General features: G+C 41.8%; 1 protein-coding gene across 1 annotated transcript; it reads right to left on the bottom strand.

Moving 5' to 3' along the window:
* Positions 1 to 10837: 10837 nt before the first annotated feature.
* On the bottom strand, positions 10838 to 14370 carry LOC104954957 (tubulin monoglycylase TTLL3-like). The gene is made up of 6 exons (XM_010782176.1): positions 14294 to 14370; positions 14030 to 14210; positions 13310 to 13458; positions 12779 to 13022; positions 12196 to 12631; positions 10838 to 12079 (listed from the first exon to the last, which is right to left on the bottom strand). Exons 2-6 carry the CDS (start codon positions 14170 to 14172, stop codon positions 11300 to 11302), a joined length of 1752 nt encoding a protein of 583 aa, XP_010780478.1. The 5' UTR covers positions 14173 to 14210; positions 14294 to 14370; the 3' UTR covers positions 10838 to 11299.

Below are 14370 nucleotides of genomic sequence, written 5' to 3'. Positions count from 1 at the left end.
AAACTATGTGCTCCTCTACTCTCACTCAGTCTCACACACACTTTTTTATGAAACTTTGAATGCCTTTTTCATATTTTAAAGCTTCAATCCCCCCAAAATGGTTTAAATACAATATGTGTTGATTTGTGTTTACCTCACAATGCTCTGTAGTTATTGGAAAGGTTTGGATCAAACTAGTCTGAACTCACCTCTGGAATCTAAATGTACTTATGATAATATAGTGTCACCTTTACCTGCTATTGTGCACAACATTTGCATTCATAACTTAGAGACATGCAAAAGCTGCACGGGCAGCACTCAAATGCAAACTTAGAATTTGATCACACACTTCTCCATTTACAAAGTTTGTTTTAGTCAATGGGAGCTCATTAGCTTCACCAAATGTTTCCTGTCTCGCCAACATTTTGCATAAACGCATCCCCACATGCCAGGAGGTTTAAATATTTCCGTCCTCACATTTACACCCCAACACATTCAGAGTGTCTTTGGCCATCGTTTGGACACACACACACACACACACACACACACACACACACACACACACACACACACACACACACACACACACACACACACACACACACACACTCTCCTCCACCATCAGTCTTTTTCACTTCCTGCAGACATGAAGTACGTCTATAAATAACGAGACAGTGGCGGTTTCTTTCTATAAGTCTGCAGACATGAATCCTCTCTCTGACGTCCGTCCCTCTTTCTCTTCCCCTCACATCTCATCTCTCTAACTCCACACCGTGTTTCATTTCCTGCATCCTGACCTGGAGAAATCACCTCCCTCAGACAACAACAAACAGTTAATTACATCTGGAAGGTATGGAGAGAGAGAGAGAGAGAGAGAGAGAGAGAAGTCATATCTTATCATCTCCACCTCCAAATTAAAAACTGCTCACAGAAACCTGAGAGAGACAGACAGATGATATCCAGGGTCTGAGGATAGAGAGGAGGGTTTGATGACATGCAAACAAGATTTTATAGATTTCATATTTGCATACTAAGTCTTTAGAAAGGTCCTTTATGAACGTAAGGCTGAGTCTTTTTAAATAAATCAATGCCGAGGTGAGGAGGGTGTGAAGGAAATCACTTTTTCTTTAGGATCGGATCTTTTGGGGAATCTATTTCCTCAAAATGCTATTTTTTAAATTACATTTCTTGTGCTTTTACTTATTTTTAAGACGTATTTAAACATATTTACGGAAATAATTTCAGCAAAAGTTATGCAAAAATGACCAATGGGAATCATTTGAATATCAGTCGGAATAATCGGAATTAGATATGTGTAATCCTGCAGCCCTATATCCTGAGGTTAGGACCTTTTTAACAACAGAAATGTGATAAGGCACAAACACACAGTCAACTCTTGTTTTGCAGGGGATTGGCACCTCGAGTATAAGATAAGGTGTTTGCAGCGTGATTAAAGAAACACTCATCAATGAATGGCTCTCGTCCTTGTTCATGCCTTTGACAAATATTGGGCCTTCTACGACTGGAATCTTGCATTAGCTCATACTAAAATATTGATAAAGTGTTGATTAATCGTGCAGTTGACCCTCTCTGTGCCCCTGAATCAGACTCTAACACACTTCTCTTCTGGGAAAGTCAGACTGTGTTTTGGTTTCTCTCCAATCTCCACCCTTCTCTCTCTCTCATGTGTTATGGCCTGAACGCCTGAACGCCTGTGCATCAATCGCGTTAACAGAGTTCTGCCTCACTGGAGGACGGAGGGTCATAAACTGTCCGACTCCTCACTATATTCAGGGTGAAGGGAGGGCGCATTGAGGAATGTACACACACACACACACACACACACACACACACACACACACACACACACACACACACACACACACACACACACACACACACAAACTCTGACGTCAGAGCGGCACACAGAGTGAATGTCAATGTGAAAGGTTTTTACTCAATTCCACAACAGACCTTTACCGGCCACACATATCACACACGACAGCACACACACTCACACACACTCTGACATCAGCGTGGCACACGGGGTGCATGCCAATATGAAGGGTTTTTACTCAATTACACAACCGACCTTTACCATCCTACTAACACACACTCACACACACTCACACACACACACACACACTCTGACGTCAGCACGGCACACAGAGTGAATGTCAATGTGAAAGGTTTTTACTCAATTCCACCACAGACCTTTACCGTCCGCACGTGAAGGACAAAACCCTTCACATTCAGCCGGTAATGGATCAGCTGTTCTCCTTTCAGTTATTGNCTTTAAAGTCATTTTTCTCCCTGGAAAAAGCTGGCCCACCCTATTTTATACAGGCCCGCCCTAAAGTAAATTTTTGCCTACGCTACTGCGGTGCACCCGAGTTGTTTAATGATCCGGGGTGACCAGAGCGGGACGACACTCAGACCGAACACCTCCTTTGTGCCCAAGAGCCTAAGGAGTGCGTTCAGGTCGAGGGCAATTCAGTTGGGGGGCTTTAATCTTCCCCCCCATGGTGGGGCGAGGGAGGCTAAATTACACCTCCTCTGCCCGGTGCGTGCGCTGGCATATTATGTGGAGCGCACGGCTGCCCTTAGACGCACGGAATAGCTGTTTGTGTGCTTCGTGGGGTAACGGGAAAAGCTCTGTCCAAGAAACGCCTGGCAGGCTGGCTCTGCGAGTGCATTGCACATGCCTACGGACAGGCGGGGAGAGACTTCCCCAAGGGGGTCCGTGCACACTCTACACGAGCCATGGCTGTGTCAACAGCCTTATTTAACGACGTGAGTGTGGAGGACATATGCACGGCGGCATCTTGGTCAACACCAGGCCCCTTCATAACATTTTATCTCTTGGACATCTCTGGCTCCTTTTCATTGTCCTGGGGCAACGCAGGACTGGTGAGGAGGGAGTGGGGCTGTGGGTCAGTTGGCATCTGACCCCCTCCCTGGGCGTAATGCACTTACGTTTTCCCGCGTGATACGAAAATGGGCCCATAGGGGCGGGAGGACTCTTTTCCCCCTGGAGGTGGGGAGTCCTCCACGTCATAGCACACCTCCGNGGCTTTTTCCAGGGGGAAAAATGACTTTAAGGTAGGCCTGGCCTATAATAGGAAAATGCTACAACGATGCTTGGCAATGGGCATTATTATATATTATTATTATTATAGGCCAGGCCTACCTTAAAGTCATTTTTCCCCCTGGAAAAAGCCGGCCCACCCTATTTTATACAGGCCCGCCCTAAAGTACATTTCTGCCTACGCTACTGGGTCGACCAGGAAGTTAGCATTGCAAGGGCTCCCCCAACAAAAAGGCAATGGGAATTTTCGACTGGATTTTGCAATACTGCAGAAAATAAGTTCGGTAACAGAAACACGTTTATATTGCCTGCATGTTTATTTAGCAGGATATTAACACACATTTGTAATAGTTACAGCGTTTAAAAGCAAATAGCTAATGTTAAGTTATAAACAAATAAAATCACAGTTGCATGACTTCACTACAACATTTCCAAGCTAAAGGTGGCTAATGTTTGGCGTGATGATGTTAATTATACTAATTATATCGCTTGCTAGCAATTGTCAATTTCTAAAGACACAGAAAAGCATTAGACTTTAACAAAAAGGGTGTTTACTGATGTACTTAATGTCGTGGAACAAAACGTGAAATCTTTTAACTGTATTAACCAAGACCTGGTTTTGGGATCTTACGTGTGCCAACTAACCCTGGTCTCCCCTATTCAAGAACTATATCAGTGTGTAGGGAGAAGTTCGATGTAGCTCTGCCTTTATCTAATTGCAATTCCAGCCTCTCCCTTCCTTCCTGCTACACTAGGGGTCATTGTAGCTGGCAGTTGCCCAGTGCCTCATGGCAGTGCCAGGCCCCATCAACAGCCCATAGACAGAGCCCTCTCATAGCCTAATTTACCCAGAGTCTGGCTTTCATGAAAACAAGATGCTGGAACCAATAGCCTCGCCTTCTTGCCAGGCTGAAACTCTGTGTGTGTGTGTGTGTGTGTGTGTGTGTGTGTGTGTGTGTGTGTGTGTGTGTGTGTGTGTGTGTGTGTTTGTGTGAGATAGAGTGTGATTAAAAGGAACCCAATTGCTTTTACAATAAATAAACATTGAATGTGTTTAATTGAATAGGACAGGGGTTTAACGTTAGTGGCAGGTTGTGTGTGAGAGAGAATAAATGAGACAGCCCAATATTTAAAAAAAAATCTATTATTTTTCGCAATTTCACCGCATAAAATCACATAAAAACCCTGCATGTTTAATCGCATAATCAAGGATTTTAGCCTGCATAATCAAGGATTTGAGCCCGCATAATCAAGGATTTTTGCCCGCGTTTTTCTGGAGGGTCTAATTAAAGAACATTTGCATTCATTTTCAAATTTATTTTAAGAACTGAAATAAGAGAAGTTCATCCTTTCAAAATAGTGTGGGCCTCTAAATATAACTACTACAACAATGGAAGCACCTTGATCATAAGCTGAGTAATGTAAGAACGTGACGAATGGAGACATAAGGAATTCATTTTGTCAAAGTAAAGAAAATCTAAGAAATGCACAATAATTAAATAAACACCAGCAATTAAAAGGTAATTCCACTGCTAGATATGGCTGTGCTTAAATGGAATAGCAAGAATATTGTATTTGTATCCAGAATTAGTTTAACTAAAAAATAAATGCTTTAGTGTGAAATGAGAAATTCCATGAAAGTCTCAAATCTGTACATTGGAAATTGTAATCATACATTTAAGTTGTATTGCTTTGACAGAAAGCATAGGACTTGCATCAAGTCAAATTATGGCAATAACGGCAAAAAAAGCTTTTAAAAGGTGCCCTGTGGAGTTTTCTTGTGTAACTCGCCAAAACCCATCGTCTGTCCTTCCTGTCAAATCGTTTCCAAGCAGCTTTTTATATTTTAAATCCGGTATTGGTCAATTCATGTTTAGTAGCTTTCAGTCTTCTTATTCATTCCTCATCTGGTACATAGCAGCATTATTAGGTGCGTTACCACCACCCATAGATCAGTGGAAAAGTGTGCAACCCTCACAGTGTGTAGTGTTTATGTGAGCCGCCATTTACCACACTTGACGGGGAAACTCTGATAAAATCCGACAAATTAAATTTCTCCGGTCATAGAGTCGGAATAACAATTCCCCCTAAGCCTTTTGAAAAAAAATATAAATCTACATGCCATGATGATAACATTATTTGTAAAGCATGTTATTAAACTCAATATTAAAGACAGATAATATTTATCTGGAATTCTTCACCGTTTGTCCAGTACATTGAAATGTCCCCGGACAAGTTGACTTGAACCAAAACATAAACTGACTGTGTTCTGTGTCATCCAAGTTTCCTTTGAACATGGATTATCTGATAGAATAACAGTTCCATAGCAATACTAGAGGAGAAAACTACACAGGGAACATTTTAGGATAACAACCTCAAGGACTTGTCAGTATCTCAATCATTTATGTTAAATGTCTTACTCAACCCTAAATGTCTTTACATTTTGCAGCTGTTGCCACTGACCTCATGAGCATAGTTGTGTTGCATGGAGTGACCTGTGTACTGAGTCATACCTCTCTCTAAGGCCATGAGGAACTCGCGGTTGCGCTGCAGCTCTTTCATAAACTCCTCGTTCTGCAGGAACAAGGCGATGCGCTCGTCCTCCAGATACTGCTTGAGTTTCTTGTCTTGCTCCGAGGCTCCTGTCGTCAAACCTGAACCTCCAGGGGTCCCTGCACCTCCGGGCCGAGAAGCAGACTGGGCTGTCCATTGGCTTAGGGAAGAAGCTGAGGATGATGAAGGCTGGCATAGACTGCTCTGAGAGCTCTGTTGAGGTAAAGCAGGACCGGATATTAGTTAGTATTGCGGATCTGCTGCTATATGTACTTTACAGGGATCGTCTTGGACATGATTTGAATACTTCTAGACTCATGTAACTGAGATTTGCATTTCTGTTAACAAAGCACCTGGTTTCGAAAAGAACATTGGCTTTTATACTGCATTTTATAAGGAAAATGTGTATTTTCTGAATTATTACAAATTAAAATGTAACTACATTAAGACATGTAAATAAACAACCAAATGCATCGATTCAACATCGAGCCGACATTTTTTACCTTGATACTGTCCAACTGTTGCGGTAGGATCCGCAGAAAGTCATCGGGTAGATTTCCGAGCAAAGGAGGGTTCCAGTTCCGGTAGCTTCTGACCTGCTGATGACCCGGAGGTGGCTCTGCTTCAAATCTGTAAGAGCCCATGGAGTAACAGGACAGATGAATATCTCAGCCAATTAACTACATGCAGCTATCTCAGACCATTACATATTTACATGAGAGGTGAGAGGCTAAAAAAGGAAACATTTTCATCTTGGTGTTTTCACATTTTAATTGAAATATCTGAACAACTATTGGATTCATTTCATCACATTTGAAAAAGATGTATAAGATCCCCAGATGATGAATCCTAATTGCAATATTTACTTCAAGGATTTGCAGAAAATGTTATACAGCCATGGTTCCCATTTGGTGCAATGAAAAAATGCACACGTTGTCCTAAAGAGCAGAAGTCCAAGACCAGTCAATTCAAGAGCATAGAACTGCTGTGCTACATTGTGTTATTTTTGCTAAGTCATGGTTAAAAAGGTTGTTTGCCTATTGCAGTTTGCTAGAGGAGACAACCAGAGGCTAAAGGCTAAGCTAAATGAGGTGGAGGGAAGCAGTAGTAATGACTGGCGGGTTGGTCTCCTGGAGGGGATAAAACAAAAAGCGCTGGCGCACCAAGATCTTCTACAAACAAAGAGTCTAGCAGGATTAACACCTAGCCGTTTAATTCAAACGGTGATGGAGAACTGTACTGAACTGCCTTGATTAAGAGCAGACACAATCCAATCAATTAATAACAATAGTAAAGTATCTGGCTAAGTTATCAACATCTATCAAATTGAGGATTCAAATACGGATAAGTTCTATAAAGTGAAGTAATATTGGCTAGAATTTTGGTAATGGCTTTAAAACAGAAGCAAATAGCTTTTCCATCTAGAAACCGCCTATCTCTTCAATACAATCAGAGGTCCACTTCATTTGTTGAAAAAAGCTTTGAAAGTGGATCTTAAAGGCTTCAGCTTCTTTTATATATCAGTTCAATTGCACTTCCTTACCTCGGCGGGGGTGTTGGTGGAGCTTCGGGGTATTTCCTGTCATAAATGTGCATATCATATGTTGGTGGAGAGTAGACTGGAGGAGGTTCCTCATCTGAACTGTCAGGCTCCAGGGTTCGCTCAAGAATCTATAAACAGACAGACAGTGCAACACAGCCTTTCTTTATTAAATGTTTTAAACCTGCCTTGCCCATACTGTATGCACTTGCAATTTTAAAATGCTCCCCTTTGATCCTAATTAGGGTTTGTTGTATAATGTTTAGATCATGTGAAATATAACATGCAAAATGTAGACCTCCTTCTAATCTTTTATTTATTTTAATACAAAGCTTGGAAGTTATAGTGGTGCTGCACATCAAAGTAAGTGGATTTCCACTGTTGCACATTTGACTGTTGTTTAAATTCAGAAACATTAAAAAGGTCCCATGGCCATTTCTACTGATCATAATTCCATTGTTGAGGTATACTAAAATAGATTTATATTGTGCAATTTTCCAAAATCACATTGGTTCTCATACAGCATCTCTGTATAGCATGTGTATTCACTCTGTCCTAAACGGCTTGTTGGAGCTCCTGCCCGCCCCCTCCCTGTGAGCCCAGTGGTTCAGTGCTGCTAAAAGCTAACAACTAACTGCTAACGTAAGTAGCTGTTCTCTCGACCTTTCAACGCTGATTTGTAGTTCACAATGTAGCATTATCAGAGAAAAAATAGGGTGCGTTGGAAGTGAGTTTATCGTGACCCAGACCCATTTTTCTATTGTCAACTGGATGCCATTAGTCTCAAGCCCTGACAGTATCTGTGGTATCTTCCATACTATAGTAAAGCAAGCACTATCACATTTTCAGAATTAAGGAACAAAGTATTGTTTCTCGACATCCCTATAAATAAAAGTGGAGGGTTTGGTTTATAATGTCAATATTAACAGGCTAGGCTTGTCGGTACCCTTTGACCTTTTCAACTGACCTCTGGGGGGATGCTGTCATCAGAGTCTGAGCTGTCGTCTGAGCCCTGTCCGTCAATGCTCATCTGGAGCAGCTGGTCGATGGTGGCGTCCACTGCTCCGTTGTTGGAGCGCAGCACGCACTCGATCACCTCATAGTCCATAGAGGGGAACATGATCTTGAAGTCCTCCATGGCCTGGTTGAACTCCAGGCGACGGACCTGCCGGTTGGACCGGCTGTTGTTGAGCTGCCCCTGGCCGCTGCCGCTCCCACCTCCGCCACTCCCGCTGCCCCCGGAGCCTCCATTGCTGCTGCTGCGCTTGAACAGGCTAGTCATCCTCAGGGCCTTGCTGCTTTAATTGATGCCAACCTACTGCTAGGATGGCTCTTCTTTTCCGTCACCAACACAAGCACTTTGGCCCCTTCAGTCTCACTTGCTTTTCACTTTTTCCTCGCTCAGTTTCTCATTCTAACAGAAACATGGCAGTCTTTTGTTGGGAAGGTATAATCACTCAAGTTCCCCCCAAACCCCCAATGCTACTTGTTATTCAGATAAATCTGGCATGGCTAACCGTATTAAAGGGTGTGCAGGTGGTGACAGAAATGAACAATCACGGTCCTGTCACCAGGTAGAGATTAGAGTCAAAATCCGCCAGGAAACACACATAGCTACATCACAGTCATCAGCACCTACAGAGAGAGAAGACAGGCAGTGTGTTAGAAGGGGCTAGCAACCCAAAGTCTATATTGTTCTTTTATTCAATTATACATTGAAATACATAATTTTTTCTCGACTGGGACCAAGCACTCTGATGATTTTCATTTAGCAGTAGCTCAATCAAGGGACTTTAATTGTAGGACCAGCAAAAACTACACGATGCTGCTTCCAAACAAAAATGATATGTATTGTATGTCAAAACGTGATGAAAACAAACAATAGAGACCGTCATTAGATTTGGAAAGAGAAGGTTCAAAAAACGACTTTAGTCCTTTTTAGTTTGCCCAACTGAGAGCAACATCATGATAGTCTTTGAAATAAGAAGTTTACCACCCAGTTTACTCATTGGCCCACCCTGAGAAAGCTTCGGTGTAATTTTAATTTTTTTTATTATTATTATAAAAAAATCTATTCACCCATTGAGAATATCCAAGCATTCAAAGTGAAATTCAAGTGAACAAATATCGAGTTCAATTAATGTTTTATGTGTTTTATCCTCTGAACCAAACTCATTTACCATAAAAACTGGTTGTTGGTTCCGGCGCGCGCCATAGTAACGTGAGAGAGGCAGAGAGCTGCCTGCAGGGACGCGCTTTTCTGTAAAATGTGCAGACATTTTCCCAGCCCAGGAGCTGAAGGTGCATTTACGAGGGATGAATATATGTAGACTGGAAGCACAGCATAACTCGTTGGAGAGACATAAAAAAAGCGAGGACTACTGCAAGTCCATGAGCAGGTTTGAATGCTAAAACCTATTGTTGCTGTGCAATAAAATAGTTACCTAACGATTGTAAATAACTCAATTTGTGTTCTGTGAAACTGAAAAAGGATATTACATTATTTTTGTTAATTTCGTTGCAGTTGTAAATATTTCTTAAATGTAATTTAGGTTAACTTCCTGGGTTATTTAGATGCTTTTATTTTTGAAGGCGAGTTTACGCTGTTGACAGGAAGTTGTTGTTGCTATGGAAACAATGTGACGGAGATTAATCTACATCTACAAGACGGAGAAAGTAAAGGATAACGTTTATGTTTAAGTTTAAGAGGCACAAGGTTGGTATTAACTATAATATAAACATGTAGGTTGTGTCCTAATTCGTTTGTATGCTGTTTTGTAGCTTTGCTGGCTGTTTACTGTTAACTTTTGGTAATATGCTAAAGTGATTCTAATACGGATGGAGCCTAAATGTATTTGTTATTTGTGTGTCTTTATAGCTCTTACGTTGATATTGGAGATTTCAATGAATTAATCATCAGTCAGGTCTTTGACCATTATTCGGAGGGAAATGCTACAACGATGCTTGGCAATGGGCATTATTATATATTATTATNTGTGTCCACTGAGGTTCGTCAGGCCCAACACATCTTCAACAAACTCCCCCACTGACAATGCTCAGTTGCTGGTGTTTGTGAGTTTTTATGATGAGGCAAAGGGGGAGTTTGTTGAAGATGTGTTGGGCCTGACGAACCTCAGTGGACACACAAGGGGGCAAGACATTTATAAAGCAATAATGGTAATGCTGAATGAAAGAGGGTGCAGCTGCCTTTATTCATAACTGCAGCTGCACTGCGACCCTGAGGGATCAAGCACAGACACAATAACAATGAAAACTGCTGCATACAGATTATTTTTGTTTTTGCAACCTCGTGTGAATGACCGTAATAAACGGACCTTTGTCTTATTGAAAAGAAAATGTTGGACCTTTAAGATTTGTATTTGAGTACCCCTGGTTTAGCCTTTATTGCCCCCTACTGGGTATTACATATACCTACATCCTGTTATTATGAAAATGACCACTTCTCTGCAGAACATAGAACCAGTGATCCTTTTATTATATTATTTTCTGCCCAGTCAGCTTGAAATGTATTATTTTTTGTACTGCTTTTTATTCATTTTACCGTGTTGTGTACTGTTTTTATTTTTGTTCCATGCTAAATGCTTGTAGCACTTCGGGATCTGAACTCAGATATGAAGTGCGTTATCAATTAAATCCATTATTATTATTATTATTAAATATCTGCTACACTGGAGACACTTCGATTAACTTGTTTGGTTCGTTTGTTTTAATACATAACTAACTTCCACCCAGTATCGCTCTTACATAAGCGATACACAACATAATCATAAATCATACACATTTCCAGTCAGGCAAACCACAACATAGTTCAGATATACCACTTAAGCATATGGAGTGTTCAACACTTTTCTCTTAATATAAGAATGTAGAATTATTCATATGAACCTTACTGTTGTAAATTGAAAGCCTGAGAATGATTGGGAAATGTCTCACTTGAAACATGATTGTCTTGTTTCTTTTAACAAATAAAATCTAAAGCCACAAGAACAATTTAAATGATCACATACAGTAGTATGTTGTGATATATATACATCTTATTTGTTGTTTGTTAGGCATGATAACTGTTATTGCTAACAACATTTCTTTAGCACTTTCAACTGTTTGTTAAACACTCAATTTCAATGTTTATGTTCCCCTGTGCACTGCCCTTTAAATGTAGCCATGCTTTGCCTTCGAGAGCAGAGGAATAACTGAGGCCTGTGGACGTTGAGATGAGAGGACAAGTTTGGAATACGACAGGCTGTGTTTCCAGCCACTATGTTAGGTCGCAAGCTTAAGACCTCCAGGGTAGGAAGGGGACTGCGGAGGGAAGGAAACACCCGGGTAGGAGTCCTGTGTTGAGGATCAAAAGCTGTCTGTGGAAGAAAAGATCTAGTCATGTGTGATCCATGGCCTTGGTTGGCCCAAGATTTGCAATCTGACATGTTGTGAGGGGGGCTGAGGGAAAAGGAGAAGCTTCGTGGGACCAGAGTTTCCCCGTTGGCACCAAGACTCAAACCCAACCGTCGCGCTTTCCTCTGAGGTTCAGTGTGTACCACCAGGGGCATTTGACTTGCCAGACTGCGACCCAACGTGCGAACACAGGAGGTATTCTGAACATCTTTCCTCCCTTCGCATTCCCTTTTAGGAGATGTTGATGTCAGCTGCCTCTTTTTCTCTCCAGCAGCTCGGTTCTCTTTGCCTGAAAGACAGAAAGCAGAGACTGCACAGGACCTCTGACCTGATACCGGTATATGTGTCGTTTCAACCTCGTCTGAGGACTGGTGTGGAGGGAGCTGCATGTTGAGCGGTGGCTTAGAAATAACAGTTTGTCTATGAAGTAGAGATCTGGATCGCCTTATGGGGGCTCCTTCCACCACCAGGTTTACTCCTACATACTGGGGAACTTCTACTGCAGCCTGGTAGAGGGATAAAGACACAAATATATGCACTTGGTGTGGCCTCTATAATTCAGTGTACTTCACAAGGAAGTTATAACCCATTGTGTAGGCATGATATTTGAATATATTCCTACCTGTTTGAATATTAGCTGAAATCCTCCTGTGTAAGCACTAGGATCAGTGCGTCTGTCGAGCACCACCCTCAGTGTGTCCAGCTGCACAGCAGGGCAGAGGCGGGCAGTCACAGCGGTGGAGCAGGACATGGTCGGACTGGCGTTGATCTCCAGAAGCCAAGGCCTCAGATCTCTGCCCAGCATAAAGTCGGCTCCATAGAGCTCGAAGCTCGCTTTGCGGGGCTCTACGAGGTCCTGGGATGTCTGCAGGGCACGGACCACCGCTTGCTTCATGCCCGGGATCACAATTGACTCCCACTCTGCCCCAAGGCCCTGCAACTGTAGAAAAGCCTTAAACTGAGAGCAGGACCACATGTTATCCTCAGGAACCCCTGGATGGCGCTCACAGGACGGCTGGAAGTGCTTCTGGATGGAGTTGTTGCACAGGTGGACTGAGCTGAGGAAACATAAAAGAGATAAGGCCATGAAGGTTAGTGTAAATCATGCTTTAAATGAAACTCGATCCTCCTTGCATTGTTAAATCATATCCTCCACAAAGCAGATACAATATAGAGCAAAGGTCAAGAACAAATGAAAAATGTACTTGTCCAGAGTTTTTGTGGAGTAGGGCTGAGTGGAGAACCGCAGGTAGCACTCTCTGTAGAACCAGATAGTCAGGGGGTTCCAGTCCGTGACCAGGAACCACTGGCGGAGGTCAAACTTGGTGCCATGGACCAACAGAGGACGCTCCAGGTATTTCTGAATAACCCACTTGCTCTCCTTACTCAGGGTTCTGTCACTGTCCACGAGTGCCAAAATCTCTTCCATGCGATTCATGCACATTATACCTAGAGGGGTGGTTTCAACATGATTACATTAAACTAAGAGGATATGAAGTTTCTGAGGACCAAAAAAGCAGGCTTGAATTAGTTTATCATACTTAAGCTGAGAAGAAAGAATAGAAACATAAAGCAATAGTGACATCCTCATGTCCAAATGTACTTTGCAATAATACAAGTCACCATGGCAAGTTTGTTTTTCAATGTTTTTTTCAGTAAAAGAAGTAAAAGATTCATAAAAAAGACCCCCATATTTATATAATTATTAATGTTATTTGTATTTCTTTAAACCTTACCTCGCCCTCTTGACTTGGCACCTGGTTTGATGATCCATATGTTGTTTAGTCCATCAGTATCAAGCTGAGGGCAAACTTCCTGCAGTCTGATTAACATGGCCTGGCAGCGCTCCACAAACACACCGCTACCCCTGATTGATGCACCTTCACTACAAACATGAAGAGTGTATTATTTTAAGATCAAGATTATAATGCTGTCCTTCAGACAGTCATTGTGCTTCCATACTGAAGAGTTATGTAAGTAGGCATACTGGTTATTCAAAGAGGGGGAAATTATATAATCCAACATTAAAAGTACCAATGCATAATAAAAAAACAAAATAAAAGTTACTGTGTGGTGTTAATAATAAGACATTAATGTCCAATACAATGCACACAAGAAATTAAGTGAAAGAGCTACTCACAGTTCAGAGTTGATTTAAGATTGAAATAGGAAGTATTGTTCTGATTATGCAGCTCAATGATGGCTGTTTGCATGCCAGTTTATACAGCAGGGCACTATTTATCTTTTTTATACCAACTGCCAATCATAGTACCCTTTAAATATTAGCATGCAGTATATTGTTTACTTTATAGTATTTGTACAGAATAAACAATAGTGTGGGACTGGGACATGCTGTATATTTCCAGTGACTACTTGGGCTGTACTGCAGATGCACTAAGTGTGACCTCAGCAGGATAATTTGAGCATTCCAGGAAGCTCCATGAAAACATACTCACTGCACAACCATGTAGTAGTCTTGCAGAAACTCAATCCAATGCTGTTCCTTCACTGATTGTGGTGTTTCTGCTGTTGAATCAATGTCGCCGTGCTCCAAAACACTGAGAAACTCTTGACACACGTGCAAAGCCATGTCAACCATTCCTGGACCAACAACTTGATGCTCCACATTATCCAACTCTGTAGAGAGAAACAATGCTTGGTCTCAATAAACATTGTGTGGTCATTTACCAAGAACACTGTTTTGGCTTTTTGTTCCTCACCCTCTGCTTGGTCTCTCGTCCTTCTACTTGTCTCAACTACATTCTGCAGCAGACTGGTGCATGCTGTTCTCCTGAAA

The sequence above is a fragment of the Notothenia coriiceps genome, unplaced genomic scaffold (assembly GCF_000735185.1).
Source record: "Notothenia coriiceps isolate Sejong01 unplaced genomic scaffold, NC01 NC01_scaffold00000496, whole genome shotgun sequence".
Taxonomy (NCBI): domain Eukaryota; kingdom Metazoa; phylum Chordata; class Actinopteri; order Perciformes; family Nototheniidae; genus Notothenia; species Notothenia coriiceps.
The sequence above is the reverse complement of the archived record's forward strand: the minus strand, read 5'-3'. Positions and strand labels throughout refer to the sequence as shown.